The following is a 16,989-nucleotide window of genomic DNA, read 5'->3' as shown; positions in this document are numbered from 1 at the left end:
GTTAAATAAATAACAAGGCTAGGGCTGGAAGTTAGGTACTGTGGCTTATGTTCCTCTGTTTAGGAATTACACTTGTGCTTCTAAACTTTCTGACATTATAAGCAAAGCTTTGGGTGATTCTGTTTTTCTTAATAGTGCTAAAATTTTTTTAGATCTTTAAAAAATTCCAGTTATCATTTCTGTGCCACACTGGTATAAACATTTTTCATCTGTATGGCTATACAGATATATAGTTTTGCTTCATTTTGACCTATTAAAAGCAGCAAATACTCTTGTATCAGACATTTCAAAGTTACGCACACACATGCACACACCAATATATACACATATGTTTTGATATGAGGATTTTCAGTAGTCAAAGGTAGCTCTCTTTTTTTGTTTATTTTACATTACAGTTTAACAAGGTATTCAGTTCTGTTAAAATTTAGTGTTTGTTGGCTTTCATAGTCTGTAATCAAGATGTATTTTATTGAACTGTATTTTAAAATATTGTCCAACTAGGAACCAGAGATATCACTCATGTTTCAAACTAAAATATTTGACTACCAAAAAAAAAAAAATAAGGCTAAATGTTGTCCACGGAGCAGGCTTAAAGAAAAGAGAGTAATGTAACTGTTACAAGTGGAAAATGGTTAAAAGGATTTTCTTGGAAATAAAATTAGTCCATGAAATATTGCAAGAGACACAGCTTACAGAGGGAGAGGAGTTCTGAAGTCAGGGGTAAAATTAATATAATTTATGAGTATTGACTATTCCCATTTTTCATTAATGTGAATAATTTATAGATTCTGTGCTTAAAATATGCCCAGTGTCCTCTCCCAAATTTACAATTTTGCTCTCCCACTTATTTAAGCCCAGGAGGCATTGTATAGTTTCTCCTTCGTCTAAGAAAGCTTTCCAAGTAACTTTCCAAGCTTTCCAAGAAACTCATTGCTTTTTTTGCAGAACTTCCTCAAATTGCCTGAAATCTGAGAAATGTTAATGTAGTATTATCATAAAGTTTAATTACCACTTGATGTTTGTGATGTATTTCAAATTTTTAATTTTTCTAGTTGGCTTGGACCCCTTTTCTGGCTGCATTCAGTGTGGGTCTACAAGACTGTGATGATACTGAAGTAGCCTCTCTTTGCCTGGAAGGTATAAGATGTGCAATCAGAATTGCATGCATTTTCAGCATTCAGGTAACAAAGAATTTTGCCTTTGTAGCCAGTCTGGAAAACGTGAATTACTTTTGTCATTACTACAGTTTAAATTATTTCTTGTGTTGAAATTATTAAAAATGAATTTCAAGTTTATAATGGAATTTAAATGAGTCTTAATGTTTACATTTCCAAGAAGCTGTGACGGAACAGGGTAGTTCTTTATTGATGTGTCTAAAATTCGTTATAATAACTTTGGTTTGCAGTTTTTTTCTCTGTAGAATATTAGCTATGTACAAAGTTTCCAAGAGTTTGAATTCCTATATTGCAATTTGAATATCTTATCTGTGTTGCATGTTTTTATTTATTGAATCATATGTTTTTCACATTTTATATATTTATATATATTACTTTATAACTTTACCTATCCTAAGAACAAGTTATCTTTAAGAGACCCATGTATCTAGAACATAATTTTTATGAAGACAGTCCCTTCTAGTAATTTATATGCTTTGTCTGATAATAAATTTTAACCAATGCTTGCCTGCTTTCTTTTTAAAAACCCATTTCACATCTAATTATGAATGTTATAGCTTAAAAAGCACAGTCTAGCTGTAGAGAGAAAATGAGCAAATTTATAAATCAAGTTTCTGCTAGTTCACAGTCACTTGAAACATAAATGCTCAATGAATTTTTTTTTACTATATATATGAATTATTGTCACTAAAATCTTGTCTTGATTTGACACCTCCATTGCCTTTCAGTTTTAGAAATTCATCCTTTTCTGCTTCGTTCATCTTAAAATTAAAAAAACTACAGTTGGAGGTATTATATGTAATTAATGACTTAGTTAAAAACTTACTAAACAAGTAAACAGTTTGTCAGTAGGGAACTAGGGATTACCCTGTTGTGTTTATAACCATGTAAGTTTGCTTTTTCTCTTTTTCATAGCTGGAAAGAGATGCATATGTCCAGGCGCTAGCAAGATTTACCTTACTTACAGTGAGTTCTGGGATTACTGAAATGAAACAGAAGAACATTGACACAATTAAAACACTTATCACAGTGGCTCATACAGATGGAAATTATCTAGGAAATTCATGGCATGAGGTATAAGCACTTCCTTTATTTTCAGCTTTGCAATCTGGTTTATAAAATGAGCTCATGCTAAACAGTATATCACTGACATGCTTAAGTGTTTGGGGAGAAAATTAATTTAGTACATTCAGGGTAAGTACATTTAGCTTTTTATAATGATTTATAATGTAGCCTATGTTTAAATCGTGACTGCGTACATTTAAATATTTTTGCAAACAATTGGAATTTAAATGTTTTTCCTTTTTGTAATTAAGATTCTGAAGTGCATCAGTCAGTTGGAGCTTGCACAACTTATAGGAACTGGAGTGAAACCTCGGTACATTTCTGGAACAGTGCGAGGCAGAGAAGGATCTCTTACTGGAACAAAAGATCAGGCTCCTGATGAATTTGTGGGTCTAGGGCTAGGTGAGAATTTTTTGAATTATTTTTATGAAGTATCAATTTATTTTTAACTTGCTCAATATAAGTAACTTTATTGTAGCAATAAAACAGAATTAGAGGGATAGGATAAAATGCCCTTTGACTAACCTTATGAGGGGAAAGCAAGGTGACATTGTAAGTCTTTTTTGCCCAGTCTAGTTTCCAATATTAAGTGACCGTTAGTCATAATCTCACAGTTGGGGGTGGGAGAAAGGTACAGTTTAAAATTACTAGCTTTTACCTAAAAAAGAATGAAATATTGCCATTTGCAGCAACATGAATGGACTGAGAGTATTATATTTAGTGAAGTAAGTCAGACAGAGAAAGACAAATATTATATGATATCACATGCGGAATCTAAAAGATAATACAAATGAATCTGTATGCAAAACAGAAACAGACTCACAGACATAGAAAACAAATTTATGTTTACCAAAGGGAATAGGGAGGGGGGAAGGGATAAATTAGGAATATGGGATTAACAGATACAAACTACTGTACATAAAATAGGTAAGCAACAGGGATATACTGCATAGTGCAAGGAACTATATTTAATATTTGTAATAACCTGTAATGGAAAATAATCTGAAAATATATATATATTAAAAAATTACCAGCTTTTAAGACTAAGCAGATAACATATATGAGTGAAGGCTTAAGATGATAAATAGTTGGGGCAACTGGAGAAAGCATTCATATTCATATTTTTTTAAAGGCACTGTGCAGACATAACCAAACTCTTATGCCAATGTGGAAACTTTCCCATGGTTCCCCATGAACTCAGTATAGCCAGGAGCTTCCAGATTTAACCCAGTAGAAAAAAAGGAAGGTATTAGCAAAAATGGGTACAGAAGAACCAAAGACAATACATTTTTAGTCATAAATGGAAAGAGTTCCACCAGGGAAGAAGCCAAGTTTAGATTGTCTTTCACTTTGAATACCGTACTTCTGGGTTTGAATTCTTCCATATTCTTTACTGTGTGCAAGTTACTTTAATTCTCTGAGCTTCAGGTTCCTCTTTTGCAAACTAATGGTAATATCTACTTACAGAGTTGTCAGGATTAAATAAAAATATATATAAGTGGACTTAGTACAGTGGCTGGTATATTAATTGTTTCTGGATTATTCTTTATCCATCCTCCCTACCTCACTTCCAACCAAGAAATCTAGAGGCATGACTTAAAGAGAACAAGAAGGAATAAACCTGAGATCTAAGAATATTTACCATTTACCTTTTTTTTTTTTAATAATTTTATTATTTTTGGCTGCGTTGGGTCTTCGTTGCTGCGCACGGGCTTTCTCTAGTTGCGGCGAGCGGAGGCTACTCTTTGTTGCCGTGTGCGGGTTTCTCATTTGCAGTGGCTTCTCTTGGTGCGGAGCACGGGCTCTAGGTGCACGGGCTTCAGTAATTGCAGCACGCAGCCTCAGTAGTTGTGGTACGCGGGCCCCAGAGCACACAGGCTTCAGTAGTTGTGGCGTGCGGGCTCTAGAGCACAGCCTCAGTAGTTGTGGCACATGGGCTTAGTTGCTCCAGGGCATGTGGGATCTTCCCACACCAGGGATCGAACCCGTGTCCCCTGCATTGGCAGGCGGATTCTTAACCACTGCACCACTGGGGAAGTCCCACCATTTACCTTTTGAGGCTTTGTACTGTAACATTGTACTTCTGGACATTTCTATCCTTTTATGATTTAGTGATTTCTCTGTTGTTGCTTGCAATAAAAATTCTTAGGAAATTTAGAAGAATTTCAAGCTTGAAAAACAATCCATAGAGAAGGAAGTAAAGACGAGGACCATGTTGTGGCTTCAGGTTGGACTGGAACAGTTAGTTCCTGGTGGTAATCCAGCTGTGGCAGCCAGCAGTGCAGCCTGCACCTCACGTGTATCTTAGGTTCTGTGATTCTGGGAGGTGCAGGTGTAGACCCGGTAACTTGGTGAGCCGGCTGCGGGGTTTGGAACTGCCTGCGCACCTGCGTGGCTGGTGACGTATGTGGCCTGGAAGTCTGACGCAGACGCTAGAACTGTAACTGCTCCGGCAGGCAGCGCGAGGCGCAAATGAAAAGTGGTTACAGGCAGGTGAAGTGGACATGCATTGATTGATTCAGCAGCCTTTGAAGGCTGCTTTTTTTTTTTTCCCAGTAAGGCCTAGGGAGTGGAGGAAAGCCCAACCAAAGATAGTTGAGGTTGCCAGGGCTCAGTTTTGGCAAGTAACTAAAAATAATATACCAGTGGAATATTTTATCTTCTATCAGTGTTAGTAAAGCAAGAGAAATAATAATCGCTGGTAATGCTTAGTGGTATACTTGGAAATGAATTAAAATTAATTTGATCTCTGTGCTGCTGTGCTGCTTAGGTTGCAAGGAGATGGGATGAGCCGTCTTCTCCCTTCAGGAAAAGGGAATTTATATTAAAATGTACACTTGGAATCTGGAAATGAGATAGAAATTCCAAGCTTCCAAGCCACTCAGGCGACCAGCCATACTCTTCCACCTCGCTCATGCTTTGTATAGGCTTCCTCCTGTGTCGTCCACTTCTCTTTTCAGCCTGCTGCGTTCTCCACTCACTGCAAAGTGACCAGGTCTCTCAGGTCTTCATCTGTGTCCTCGAGGGAGCCGCTCTGTTGACGCGGCCCCTGTTGGGCAGAGCCCTCCCTTCAGCTTACCTCAGTGGTTAGTTCCCAGCTCGCCCAGTTTGGCAGATGTCCACCCTTCCAGCTGTGTCCTGTCACCTTTCTTCAGGACGCTGTGGTCAGAACTGAAGCTAGAAGAGGATGTGGTACAGATGACTGAGCTGGTTTAGTCTGTATATAGTATGTTTTTTAAAAAGTAAATTAATATTCTCCTTTATTAACAGCATCCATACTCCAAATATTCATGTAACCAAGTTAATAGGGCTGAGTGTATGTTTATCTGACTTTCTTACTGCTGTGATACAAATCTGTACTTTCACTCTTTGGAAACATGAAACTTTTAGTTATTAAGAATACACAGCATGGGACTTCCCTGGTGGCACAGTGGTTAAGAATCTGCCTGCCAGTGCAGGGGACACGGGTTCGAGCCCTGGCCCGGGAAGATCCCATGTGCCGCGGAGCAACTAAGCCCCTGCGCCACAACTACTGAAGCCTGTGCACCTAGAGCCCGTGCTCCGCAACAAGAGAAGCCACTGCAATGAGAAGCCTGTGCACCGCAACGAAGAGTAGCCCCCGATCGCCGCAACTAGAGAAGGCCCGGGCGCAGCAACGAAGACACAACACAGCCAAAAATAAATAAATTTATAAAAAAAAGAAAGAAAGAAAAGAATATATAGCATATGATTATTAGGTTTGAATTATATGCATACTGTTCTTTTATGGTATATATTAAAGTTTAAAAATTCAATTGCTTGGTCATATAAATCTTACGTGAATATCACAGCACCTACATCTTTGTTCTTAGTTAACCTAAATATTTGTGCTTTTGAATAATTTCTTTGGTAAAACTGAAATTATTAGCCTGTTACTTATACTGTTATACAGATGTTTGAAAGATTTTATATATTTATGAAATTGGTTCTTGGATTGTTAGGCATTTTAAATATTCTTTAAGTAGGTTTATTATTAATGATTACAAATTATTATATCAATATTTAAATATAAAGGTATAGAAATCTCTATAGGAAGGACATTCAGTTGACACACGAAGTTATGTGGTGACTGGCATTATTTTTCTCACAGATTTTTCTTCATTAAATTCCTGTAATGTGCTGCATACCTCAGGTGTGGCTTGACACTATTTCCCTACCACCCCAGTTCTCTGTCACTTATTTCAGGCTTTCATCCTTGTTCACTTGTGTTATAGAAATAGACTCTTAATCTGTCTCCATGGCTCCAATAGCTCTGCCTGTTTCACTGTGTTCTACAGATACTACCAGAATTATTTTTCAGAAGATAGATTGGATCATGTCAATCTTCTAAAAGGTCTAATGGTTCCCTGTTTTCAAAAGTAGTGCATTAAACGTGACAGTCAAGGTTCTTCACATTCTGTTTCTAGTCTGTTTTTCCAGCTTCATCTCCTACTGCTCGTCTTTCTCTCCTTCATTGTCCCCTGCCAGACTCATCCTCCATTGTGGCTTCACCCAAGTATGTTGAAACATGACCTGCACGTGCATAGTTCCATTACTTTATATATGCTGCTGCTTCTTCCTGAATTGCTTTTTCTCCTTTCTTTCCCACATAATCATCCTTTTAGGCCTAACTTGAATTAATATTTTATCATGTGAAGCCTTTCCATGAGCTAACCCCCATTCTCCCGTCCCCTATCAAAATTAGTTCTATTTAACAACACTTGTATTATATGTAATTAGTTCATTTCAGCCATGAAGTAATTGTTATATTGTATTAAAGTTGTTTGTAAGTCTGTCTTTCTTGGTAAATTGTTAACTCTGTAGGACAGGGATCACATTCTTTTCCCTTTGTTCAGTTCCTGGAATAGAATTTGAGTTCAGCTGGTTTAAATAACATCGTCTATTATGTTTGCATTCAAAAAGTCATTTATTGAGTGTCTAGTCAATGGAGTCAGCAAGTATTTGTTGAGCATCTGCTTTGGACTTAATATTGAGTAGAGGAATACAAAGAGAGTGTATGATTTGGTTCCTAATCTTGGAACTTTTTATCTGGCTGAGAAGGCAACAGTGACACACCTAAAGTAATTTAAATAAACTAAATGGAAGAAATTCTGATTTGAGCAGTATTTGAGTATAAACTTAAATACTTACAGAGGAAGGTGAAACAGTGGAGGGGAATCCTTCATTGAGAGCTCAAATTTGGGTCTTGGTAGATAAATTTTAGGTAGTTGTGGGATGGCCTGAATAGAGACAGGTATTGGCAAGAATGTTGAAGGGAACTGCCTTAAGCGCTAGGCTGAAAAGCTTATACTTTGTCCTGAAAGTAATAGTAAGCAAAATGAAGGTGATGATTTAGGAAAATTAATCTCCAGGAGAAGAAAGGAGAGATTGAAGAGGGGAAAAATCAGCAAAAGGGAAAGCAGTGAGGAAACTGTTATATATAGTAATAGTAATCTAGGCCTGAAATTACAACAGTCTAAACCGAGTAGGAATGAAAATGAGTGAATCATATGAAAAACAGCCCAAAAGAAAGATTTAGTGAAAGTGGAGGAAGAGAAGGATATCAAAGATGATTGTAAGGTTAAGAGTTTGAAAACTGGGGAAATTGTTGTTTTGCTAGCTAACACATGGAACCAATGTTGGGGGGAAAGATGAGTGATTCTTTTGAATAAGAGGATATTACAGCATACTGGTAGAATTTCCAGTAAACATTTGTAAATGGGACTGGAGAGTGCATTACAGGGGAGATCTAATTATCGATACATGGAATTGGGAATCCTCCTTGGTAGATATCTTTGGAACTGGGGTTAGTGCTGTGTTTCTTAAACAGTGAGGGAAATTACTCCTAATGTCATTAATTTTGTGATCAAAATTCTCAGTGCCCCTAATTTGTGTGATCTTTGCAAACACAGTTTGTGTCTTTAACCATGTCTGTATACCACTTAGTATATAGCTCAATAAGCACCTTTGGCCTTGATAAATGGTCACTGATACCAAAAGAATCGCTCCCCCAAAGCTTGATTTCTTTCATTAGGAAAATAACTGATTTCAGAAATGTGTCTTAGAACTGAACGTGTGCTCTTCCGCTGAATCCTTTTCAAACTGAAATGCCTCTCTTTGCTGTGTGGCAGTTGGAGGAAATGTGGACTGGAAACAGATAGCAAGTATTCAGGAATCCATTGGAGAGACCAGTTCTCAGAGTGTCGTCGTCGCCGTAGATAGGTAAGGCGCTTGCTTTACTCCTTTCTCAGAGGGACACTGTTGTAATCCTGTAGCACTTAGGTGTATCCGCTCGTTGGTTAAAAGAGAAACGTTATTGCCAGGACATCTTCTCTTAAGTAATACAAGACTGTATTGTGATATGCTGTGATTTAAATGATGAAGTACCTGTAATTTTGCTTTCAAATCATAGAATATAGGAAGGAGATAAACAGTATGAAAATTTAAGTGATAGACATTAGTGGGCATTAGGGAAATTGTAACCTTGATGAGAAAAAACACGGTTCTTTTTTTCCTTTATTTTTTTAAAATTTCCTTTATAGAAAATGTACTCCCCTTATTATCCCTATTTGAAAATAGAGTATAATTTGTCTTTTTGAGTGTATGATATAGGATTGCATTATGGGTGAAATGAAGGGGTTTGCTGGCAATTCTCATTATAAACTTCTTTGAATAGGATTTCAGAATTTGTATATTATATACATTACCAGATATTCCTCATTTTTAGTTTGTTTTCTAAAAGAAAATCTGTACTATGGTTTATTTTACTATAGAATATTTAGTTTATTCTAGATTTTTAAAATTCCCAGTGTGTAAAACAATATCTAGTGTGTTTTTTTTTTTTTTTTTTGAAAATGAGCTTTTTCCAGATGGATGCCCAAATAATTGAAACTTAACATTTTACAACACTGATGTTTAAATTTTTTTCTAACACTTCTGATGGAAACTTTCAAAAATACAATATGTACTATAATTTTTTTTGGTGCTTAGAGACTCATGCTGATCCATTATTTCACTTTGCTTTAGATAAAAACTTCTTGCTCTAAGTATAGACAGAACTAGAGTGTTCATTTGCTACTGGCCCTGGCAATACTCCCTGGAACTTTTTCCTTGAAAAGAATTTTTCATGTCCAATGTCCACTTGCTTTCCTTTTTTTTTAAGGGAAGGAGGTAATTTGCCTTTCTCTTGTGAAGGTTGAAAAAAGATTGTGTATCATCTTATACCTACTGTATAACTCAAAGGCTTAACATGTGCTGCTTGGCACTTTTCAAGGTGCTTTCTGGGAAGGGGATCTAATAAAGAGTTGGATATATGTATACGTATAACTGATTCACTTTAAAACAAACAGAAAAAACACAAAGTGCTTTCCATGTGTTACTTCATTTTATCCTTTCAGCAACCTATGAGATAAGTATTATTATTGTCCTCAATTCACAAATGAGGAAACTGAAACGAGGGGAATTAGATAATTTGCTCATTCTCACAACCAGGCTAATCTTGTCTTGATTATTACCATAACCCTTTCATTAGTAGAGAATTTGGACACCGAGATATACACTCAGGCAGCATATCTCTGAGTGTGTTCAACCTCTCTGCCTTTCTGCCTGCATGTACAGCTCCAGAGCAGTGTAATATCTGCCCTTCTACTGCTAGGATAGATATCTTCCAAATGGTTTTCTAGCCATCCAGAAAATCATCTTCACTGTCATTATGAGAATCTATACAGGCAACAGTCTGTTTCCATAATATATTTAATATGACCAAAGCCAGTTCTGATTTATCCAGCTGCCCACTGTTTGTTACAGGGAGACATGTCACTCATTTGAACAAATGATATGCCTCTCCATTTTAAGAATGTGTGCTGTTTCAGAGGAGTCTTAGCACAAATTCTGTTAGTACTTCATTGTCTCAAACTCATCATCACCAGATACTTCTACAACATAAATTCAATGTCCAATTTTATACAAGGCCTCAATATTTAAATTTTACTTTATAGTGAAAGCATTAAAAGTTACCTCTTTGATTTGTTATAAGATTATTTTATTCTTATGTGGTACCTATCACTTCCTTGTTAAATTTCTTCTGAATTCCTTTCTGAGTATCTGAGTTTATTTTTATTTGTAATATTCTGATTCTAGTCTATAAGCTAATTCAGTGAGATATCCCTGGTATTCAAGACAGTGGTGAGAATATTATCAGGCATCATCCTGGAAAGTTCTGTACTTGTCCAGCAAAAAAAGTCATTTTTCTGTCCTTAGGCCTATTGTTCTGGATAATCTGTTGTGACAAGTATAGGAGCTAAATATGGAAAATAAAATAATTTTTCTTTGCTTAATTATATGTAGCTTCTGTTTCTTAATCAATGGAGAAATATATGTGGTTCCATCAAAAGCTTTAAAATGGTAAAATTTTCTGATTATCTTCACTTTTGTATTTGGAATCCTGTACTATTAGAATTTAGGAGAATATAGGGCACTTTAATCTGGAGTACCTGATCCTCTAGGATTTGCTAGGGAAACATTTGCTAGGCATTGTTAAACCAGATACTTCATAAGTATTACTAAACTTTGCAGGGGTGGATTTTGTCCAGGAATGATTTACCCCTGAAAGTTAAAAACCAGTTACTTAGTACCATAGTTTCTATTTTTATTACTGTTTTCTAAGCGCACCAGATCTAGCTTTATACTGGCGCATCCCACACTTTGGATATTCTGTCACCCGTCAGAAAATATGGACAGCTCCTCCCCAACTGTGTTTGCTCGTAAACATCTTTCATTTGGGTCTAAGCAGTAAATGTTACCTCTGATATTTTCACTATGAAAACTTTAAATACACAGTAATTTAGTCTGCCTGTATGTTGCATACAGCTAAAAGTTTATTTGATCCAGAATCTGCAAGTTTTATCTTTTTTTTTTTTTTGCATTGTTACATTGCTATCATAATGTGAATGAATTCAGTAATCTATCAGTTTTTTTTTTCTACTTGTACTTTTCAGGGAATGTCTTTTAATATTAACACACAAGATTCTCATGCTTCTGTTCTCTGCTTTTCATACATGGCATGTAGAATCCATTTCATAGATGATTCTGTGAAACACAGCTCTGTTCTCCTGCCTTAGTATATTAAGGTTTAACTTTAACTGCCTCCACAGACTGCTGTGCTCCACCATATGGCTTGTCTTTAGTGGAGCGTTACTAGAAATAGAGGGACCCCTCAGAGGCTACCAAAGTGAGCAGGAATTTAAATGCCCTTTCCCAGGATGCACGCTCCACCTACGTTCTACTGTCTCCTGAGTCGACAGAACCTGTTTGCTGATGATCTTCTCTGTTCTTGGTGCCTTTGTTCTTCACCATCTCACCACATTTTGAGGATTCATTGCTGCTTTCCCCTGGAGTTGCATATAATCGCCATCTCTGCTTCTGTTCTTTACTCCTATATGCTTTGTCATTTGCTTCCTTCTCAGTTAAAAAAAAGAAAAAAAGCTTTCTCGTTTCTTTTGTTCCTTTTCCTGTTGTTTCCCCTGTACTGCTTAGTTTTGACCTTCTTTGTGGTATGGTTTTTATAGCCATTGCCTTCCATGAGAATACCTCTAGTTTGAGAAACAGCTTAATGACATTCATAATGCATAGTCTAGCGAATCTCATTTTTGTTCATGTGAGAGGTTTGTAGGCTTTGTATATTTTAAATTTCTGGATCCAGTCTAACCAGTGGATTCAGTGGGGCCCCATTACTCTTACTTTTTCTCCCAGATTGTGTTTTCAGTCAGATTTTTGAATTGTTGTTTTGTTCTACTGATAAGAGCAATATAGGAAATCTCAAGATACCCCTTTAGCAGGAGATCAGATTCTGAGTTATTGCATTGTCAGTTTTTAAGCCATTTTGCCTATCTTGTTTTTGTTACTCATTGCCAGGATGCATAGACCTTCAAGGACACTGAGGTTGAAACATCATGATATACCCAGAATTTTTAGATAGTGGTAGTAGGAAAAAACTAGAATGTATTTTAAATGTTTAAATTATGTTTTGCTCATGTAAATGTGAAGCAGTATAGCAAAATGGTTGAGAGGGTGGACTCTGGAGTCTGCCTGTCCTGGTTTGAATCTTGTCTCTAACACTTACTGGTCCTGTGACTTTCAGAAAGTTATTAAATATCTTTGTGCCTCAGTTTCTATGTTGATAAAATTGGGAATATAATAGTATATACACACCTCATGGTGTTTGTGATTATTATGTGAGTGGATATATATAAAGCACTTAGGATAGTATCCACCTTGTGATTGTTGGTAGCTATTACTGTTACTATGACGACTGTTATTTCTAAGTTTGATATTTGACCTGCTCCTGCCTTTGAGGTTTCCTTTTTATCGTACAAATACTATGATGTACATTTTAAATTACGGAATATCAGTTCATCCTGGAAGTCACATCAAACCCTTGGTTACAAACTCAGAACATGGATAAAAATGCAGACTTTAAAATAAGAGGACTAATATGTTTATGATGAAATCTTTTATGAAACTTTGAAACACAGTAAAAGAGCTCAGTGAAGAAGGCAGGGCAAAGCTGGACAGCATAGCTTAGCCCTAAGCATTTGAATGCTGTAAGAAAAGCGGGTTAGCCACTTGTTGGTTAAACTGTTGGAGACTATTTGCAAGGTTCTGTTAATCATTTGTAATTTAACATAAATGAGTTTTTTAATCAAATGCACATTGCTTGTAAAAATAAAGTAGAAGTTTTCATTTTAAAACATGTTTAATGTGGGTAAATACTCAGGAAAATTGAAAAATCTTGTTTTGTGTATGCCAGTTATTAGTTTTACAACTTAACATTTTTCTTATTCTAAGACTCTCATAAGATACCTTTCCTAGTGTTTATAAATTTGCTAATAAAATTACAACAATGTATTTGTACTCTAATATATCGTTCGGTACAAAGGAGGGAGGGAGGAACATCCAAGCTATACTTGTTACTAACATACATGATAAAAAATATTCATTTGATTACCTAATTTTTGGTTCCCCTAAAACAGATAAAAGTAGCTCGTACACCAGGCCATTTACTTTTGAATTGATGTATCAGAAGTGAGACATTACAAGTTTTTGAATTATGTTTTTTTCTTTAGAATATTTACAGGGTCCACAAGGCTAGATGGAAATGCTATTGGTAAGTATGTACATTTACTCCACTTAAAAACTGATTTTTTGGCTTAAAAGACGTCAAAGTTAAGTTTTAAAAATGTTAATCTATTTATATTATAGTGGATTTTGTCCGTTGGCTCTGTGCTGTGTCTATGGATGAATTACTTTCCACTACACATCCAAGAATGTTTAGTCTACAAAAAATAGTAGAAATATCATATTACAACATGGGAAGAATAAGATTGCAGTGGTCTCGAATTTGGGAAGTTATTGGAGATCATTTTAATAAGGTATTTGAGTAATTATAGGATTTGCTTAATTTGTAATTTTTTATTGTTTAAAATTTCCTTATCATAATCTAATTGAGACCTTTTTCCTTTCCAAGCAGTTTTTTATTACATTTTTTTAATTAGATTTAGAAAACCCTTTGAGTCCTGTTTTTTCTTTTAGAAATAATTGCTCGAGGTTTTAAGAATTTAGTTAAAATATGTTCTTCTTGTTGAGAAATATTGTCAGCACACTTAGTGCCTTTATGGAGAATCTTTGAATTTACCTATCTATGCTATTAATTATATATTTTTTCTAAAATAAAAAATAAAGAATTAGCAAGTTTCACTGCTGATATTAGCACCCTATATTTCTGTTGCCATTACAGGTTGGCTGTAATCCTAATGAAGATGTAGCTATTTTTGCAGTAGACTCCTTGAGGCAATTATCAATGAAGTTCTTAGAGAAAGGGGAGCTTGCTAATTTCAGATTCCAGAAGGATTTCTTAAGACCTTTTGAACATATAATGAAACGGAACAGGTATTATATTTGTTGAATTGCTTAATATCAGAAAAATACCTTATTTTCCACAGTAGGGGGAAAAACCGAAGAAAAGGAAAAAAACCTGATGAGTTTTATCCAAGCAATTGTATTAATATTTTAGGTCTCCAACAATTCGAGATATGGTTGTACGGTGTATAGCACAGATGGTTAATTCTCAAGCTGCTAACATTCGGTCTGGATGGAAGAACATTTTCTCTGTATTTCATCTAGCAGCATCCGATCAAGATGAAAGCATAGTTGAACTTGCATTCCAAACAACGGGGCATATTGTCAGTGAGTATTCTCTAAGCTCTGTTCAAGTTAAAGAAAACAAAACTTTAATGTGTTCAGAAGATAATTCAAGTATAAGATTATGGGCTTGTCATGGGCTTTAAGTTTTCCAAGTTTTGCCTGCAGAAGCAGAGTAAATAATGACAGTGTTATCATTATTATAATATTATAGTTAACATTTATCGAATGTTTACTATATGGCAAGCACTAAAAGCACTTTGCATGCATTTTCTTCCGTCTTCACAGTAACTGGGTGAGATAAATATCTTTATTATTCTCTCTCTTTTTTTTTAATAGATAAGGAAACTCAGACCCAGTGAGGTTAAGTAATTTGTCTAAAGGCACAAAACTAGTGAGTGATGGAGTTGAGATGCAAAGCCAGAGAGTCTTAAAGCACAGCATTTGTTTTTCACCACTGCACTACACAGCCTCCTTTGACTTTAAAGAAGAATAAAATACTAAGGATCTAAATTAAGCCTCTCTAGAAGATAATGATGTTGTCATCATCAACATCAAGAATGATGACATCATCATAGCTGTCATTTATTGAGTGCTTGCTTGAATTAAGTAAATTAAGTACAGTGCTAAGCACTTTACTTACATTTTATTTAGTGCTTACCACTATCCTGTGCATATTATTATCGCCATTTTATAGATTAAGAAACTCAGATACAGAGAGATTAAATGTAATTTTGAATATTCACTCAACATCCGTTGATTTTGTATCTACTGTGTACCAGTCACTCTATTAGGTGCTGGGTTTATAGTGTAAATAAAACACAGACCTGTTTCCCTGTTACTACTACTCAAGGCAGTCAAGTAACTGGTCAGGACAGACATTGGAACCGATGTCTATTGGACATTAAAACCCTTAATCTTTAAGAAGTATCCATTACATCTAGCGGTTGGTGTATTTGAGGTATAATTAAGAAAAACTGAAAATTGATAATTATATTTATGTGTTTTTCTCCCGTATAGCCCTTGTGTTTGAAAAACACTTTCCAGCAACCATTGATTCTTTCCAGGATGCAGTGAAATGTTTGTCTGAATTTGCATGCAATGCAGCTTTCCCAGACACAAGTATGGAAGCAATTCGACTTATTCGCCACTGTGCAAAATATGTGTCTGATAGACCTCAGGTATAGCATCAGTTAGTAAACAAAATGTTGCTGAGCATTTATTTCCAGTCAGAGATCTAAGTTTATTTGGGAATTGAGGGGATATGAAGTATTTATTTTTCAAAATTATCTGAGTTATGGTTACATTTGTTGAAGATGTAAGGTAGTGTTTCACGTGTATTAACTTGTTTAATATTCCATAACAGCTTTGTGGGATAGGTTGTGTTATAGCCCCATGTAGATAAGGAATCTGAGGCACAGAGAAGTTAAAAATGTGCCCCTGCGTGCACGGGATAGTAAAGGAGACCTAGGATTTGAACCCAAGCCTGTGTTTTTAGCCATTACCTTAATATACTAAAGTTGACTGTGGATGAGTGTAGGCTTAAGCACTGAAGTAAAAGGTTGAATTGGCAACCTGGCTGCCAGCTTTGACTTGCATATCTGAATCTATCTTTGTAACTATCATAAGGAGCAGTGATGCTTCATAGATTTTTACTACATACTGACATGGACCTATGGGGTATCTAGTTCTTCTTATGTACATCTACTCATTTGATCTTCACACCTCCCCAGTGTGGTGGCATGGCTGCATGATGTAATAACCATTTAAATGATAAAAATGGACCCCTGAATAATGCAGAAAGCTGGTGATGGAGTTGAAGCTGAAAGCAACTTTTGGTTTCTAGTCCAGTGCTCTATAGGCAGTTGTAATCTCCATCTTTTTTTAAGTTATCAGATTGCTCACTTTTGATTAGTAAAGTGTTAAAAAATTTTTTGGAGAAATAATATGCTTAATGTATAGGTATTATGTTTTGCCTTTAATAAACCTCCGTTTCTTCTTGAAGGCTTTCAAGGAATACACAAGCGACGACATGAATGTGGCACCTGAAGACAGGGTGTGGGTGAGGGGATGGTTCCCAGTTCTCTTCGAGTTGTCCTGTGTCATCAACAGATGCAAGTTAGATGTAAGAACCAGGTAACAGCCAGTACTTGTAATTAAGATTTTGAGAAGCTTATTCTTACTTTAATGAAATCAACTTGTGAACGCAAGTTCAATTTTATCAAATATAGTAGTTATTCGATAGGCAGATTTTAAAATATGTTAAGTAGAGCAACAATAAAAAATGGAAATAAATTACTTTTCCTTAAAATTTGATTATGGCCTACTTTGAGTTTTAGGTTCTATGTTAATTTACACATTCTGTCTTTTCATACATTTGTTTCCAATCAGAAATTGAAGTTAGCACCAAAATTTATTTTCTGATGAATGATAAAAGAATTTCCAAATGCATGTCTTTGGTGGATTTTAGGTGAAGAACCATTTCTTTTTGAAGACTGGCCAGTAACATAGTTTTGAATAATATAGGCCTGTT

At 35.6% G+C, this 16,989-nt stretch overlaps 1 protein-coding gene across 2 annotated transcripts in view; it reads left to right on the top strand.

Moving 5' to 3' along the window:
* Window positions 1-16,989, top strand: part of ARFGEF1 (ADP ribosylation factor guanine nucleotide exchange factor 1) — a 138,755-nt gene that overhangs the window by 100,908 nt on the left and 20,858 nt on the right. For both annotated transcript variants that reach the window (XM_061172124.1, XM_061172125.1), the window contains exons 20-29: window positions 1,053-1,181; window positions 2,091-2,249; window positions 2,492-2,642; window positions 8,390-8,480; window positions 13,382-13,422; window positions 13,518-13,687; window positions 14,053-14,204; window positions 14,329-14,501; window positions 15,477-15,637; window positions 16,462-16,592. In XM_061172124.1, coding sequence (XP_061028107.1) covers window positions 1,053-1,181; window positions 2,091-2,249; window positions 2,492-2,642; window positions 8,390-8,480; window positions 13,382-13,422; window positions 13,518-13,687; window positions 14,053-14,204; window positions 14,329-14,501; window positions 15,477-15,637; window positions 16,462-16,592 — 1,358 coding nt within the window. The remainder of the gene's footprint in view (window positions 1-1,052; window positions 1,182-2,090; window positions 2,250-2,491; window positions 2,643-8,389; window positions 8,481-13,381; window positions 13,423-13,517; window positions 13,688-14,052; window positions 14,205-14,328; window positions 14,502-15,476; window positions 15,638-16,461; window positions 16,593-16,989) is intronic.

This window comes from Eubalaena glacialis, chromosome 17, assembly GCF_028564815.1.
Source record: "Eubalaena glacialis isolate mEubGla1 chromosome 17, mEubGla1.1.hap2.+ XY, whole genome shotgun sequence".
NCBI lineage: Eukaryota > Metazoa > Chordata > Mammalia > Artiodactyla > Balaenidae > Eubalaena > Eubalaena glacialis.
This window is presented reverse-complemented; position numbering and strand designations above follow the sequence as displayed.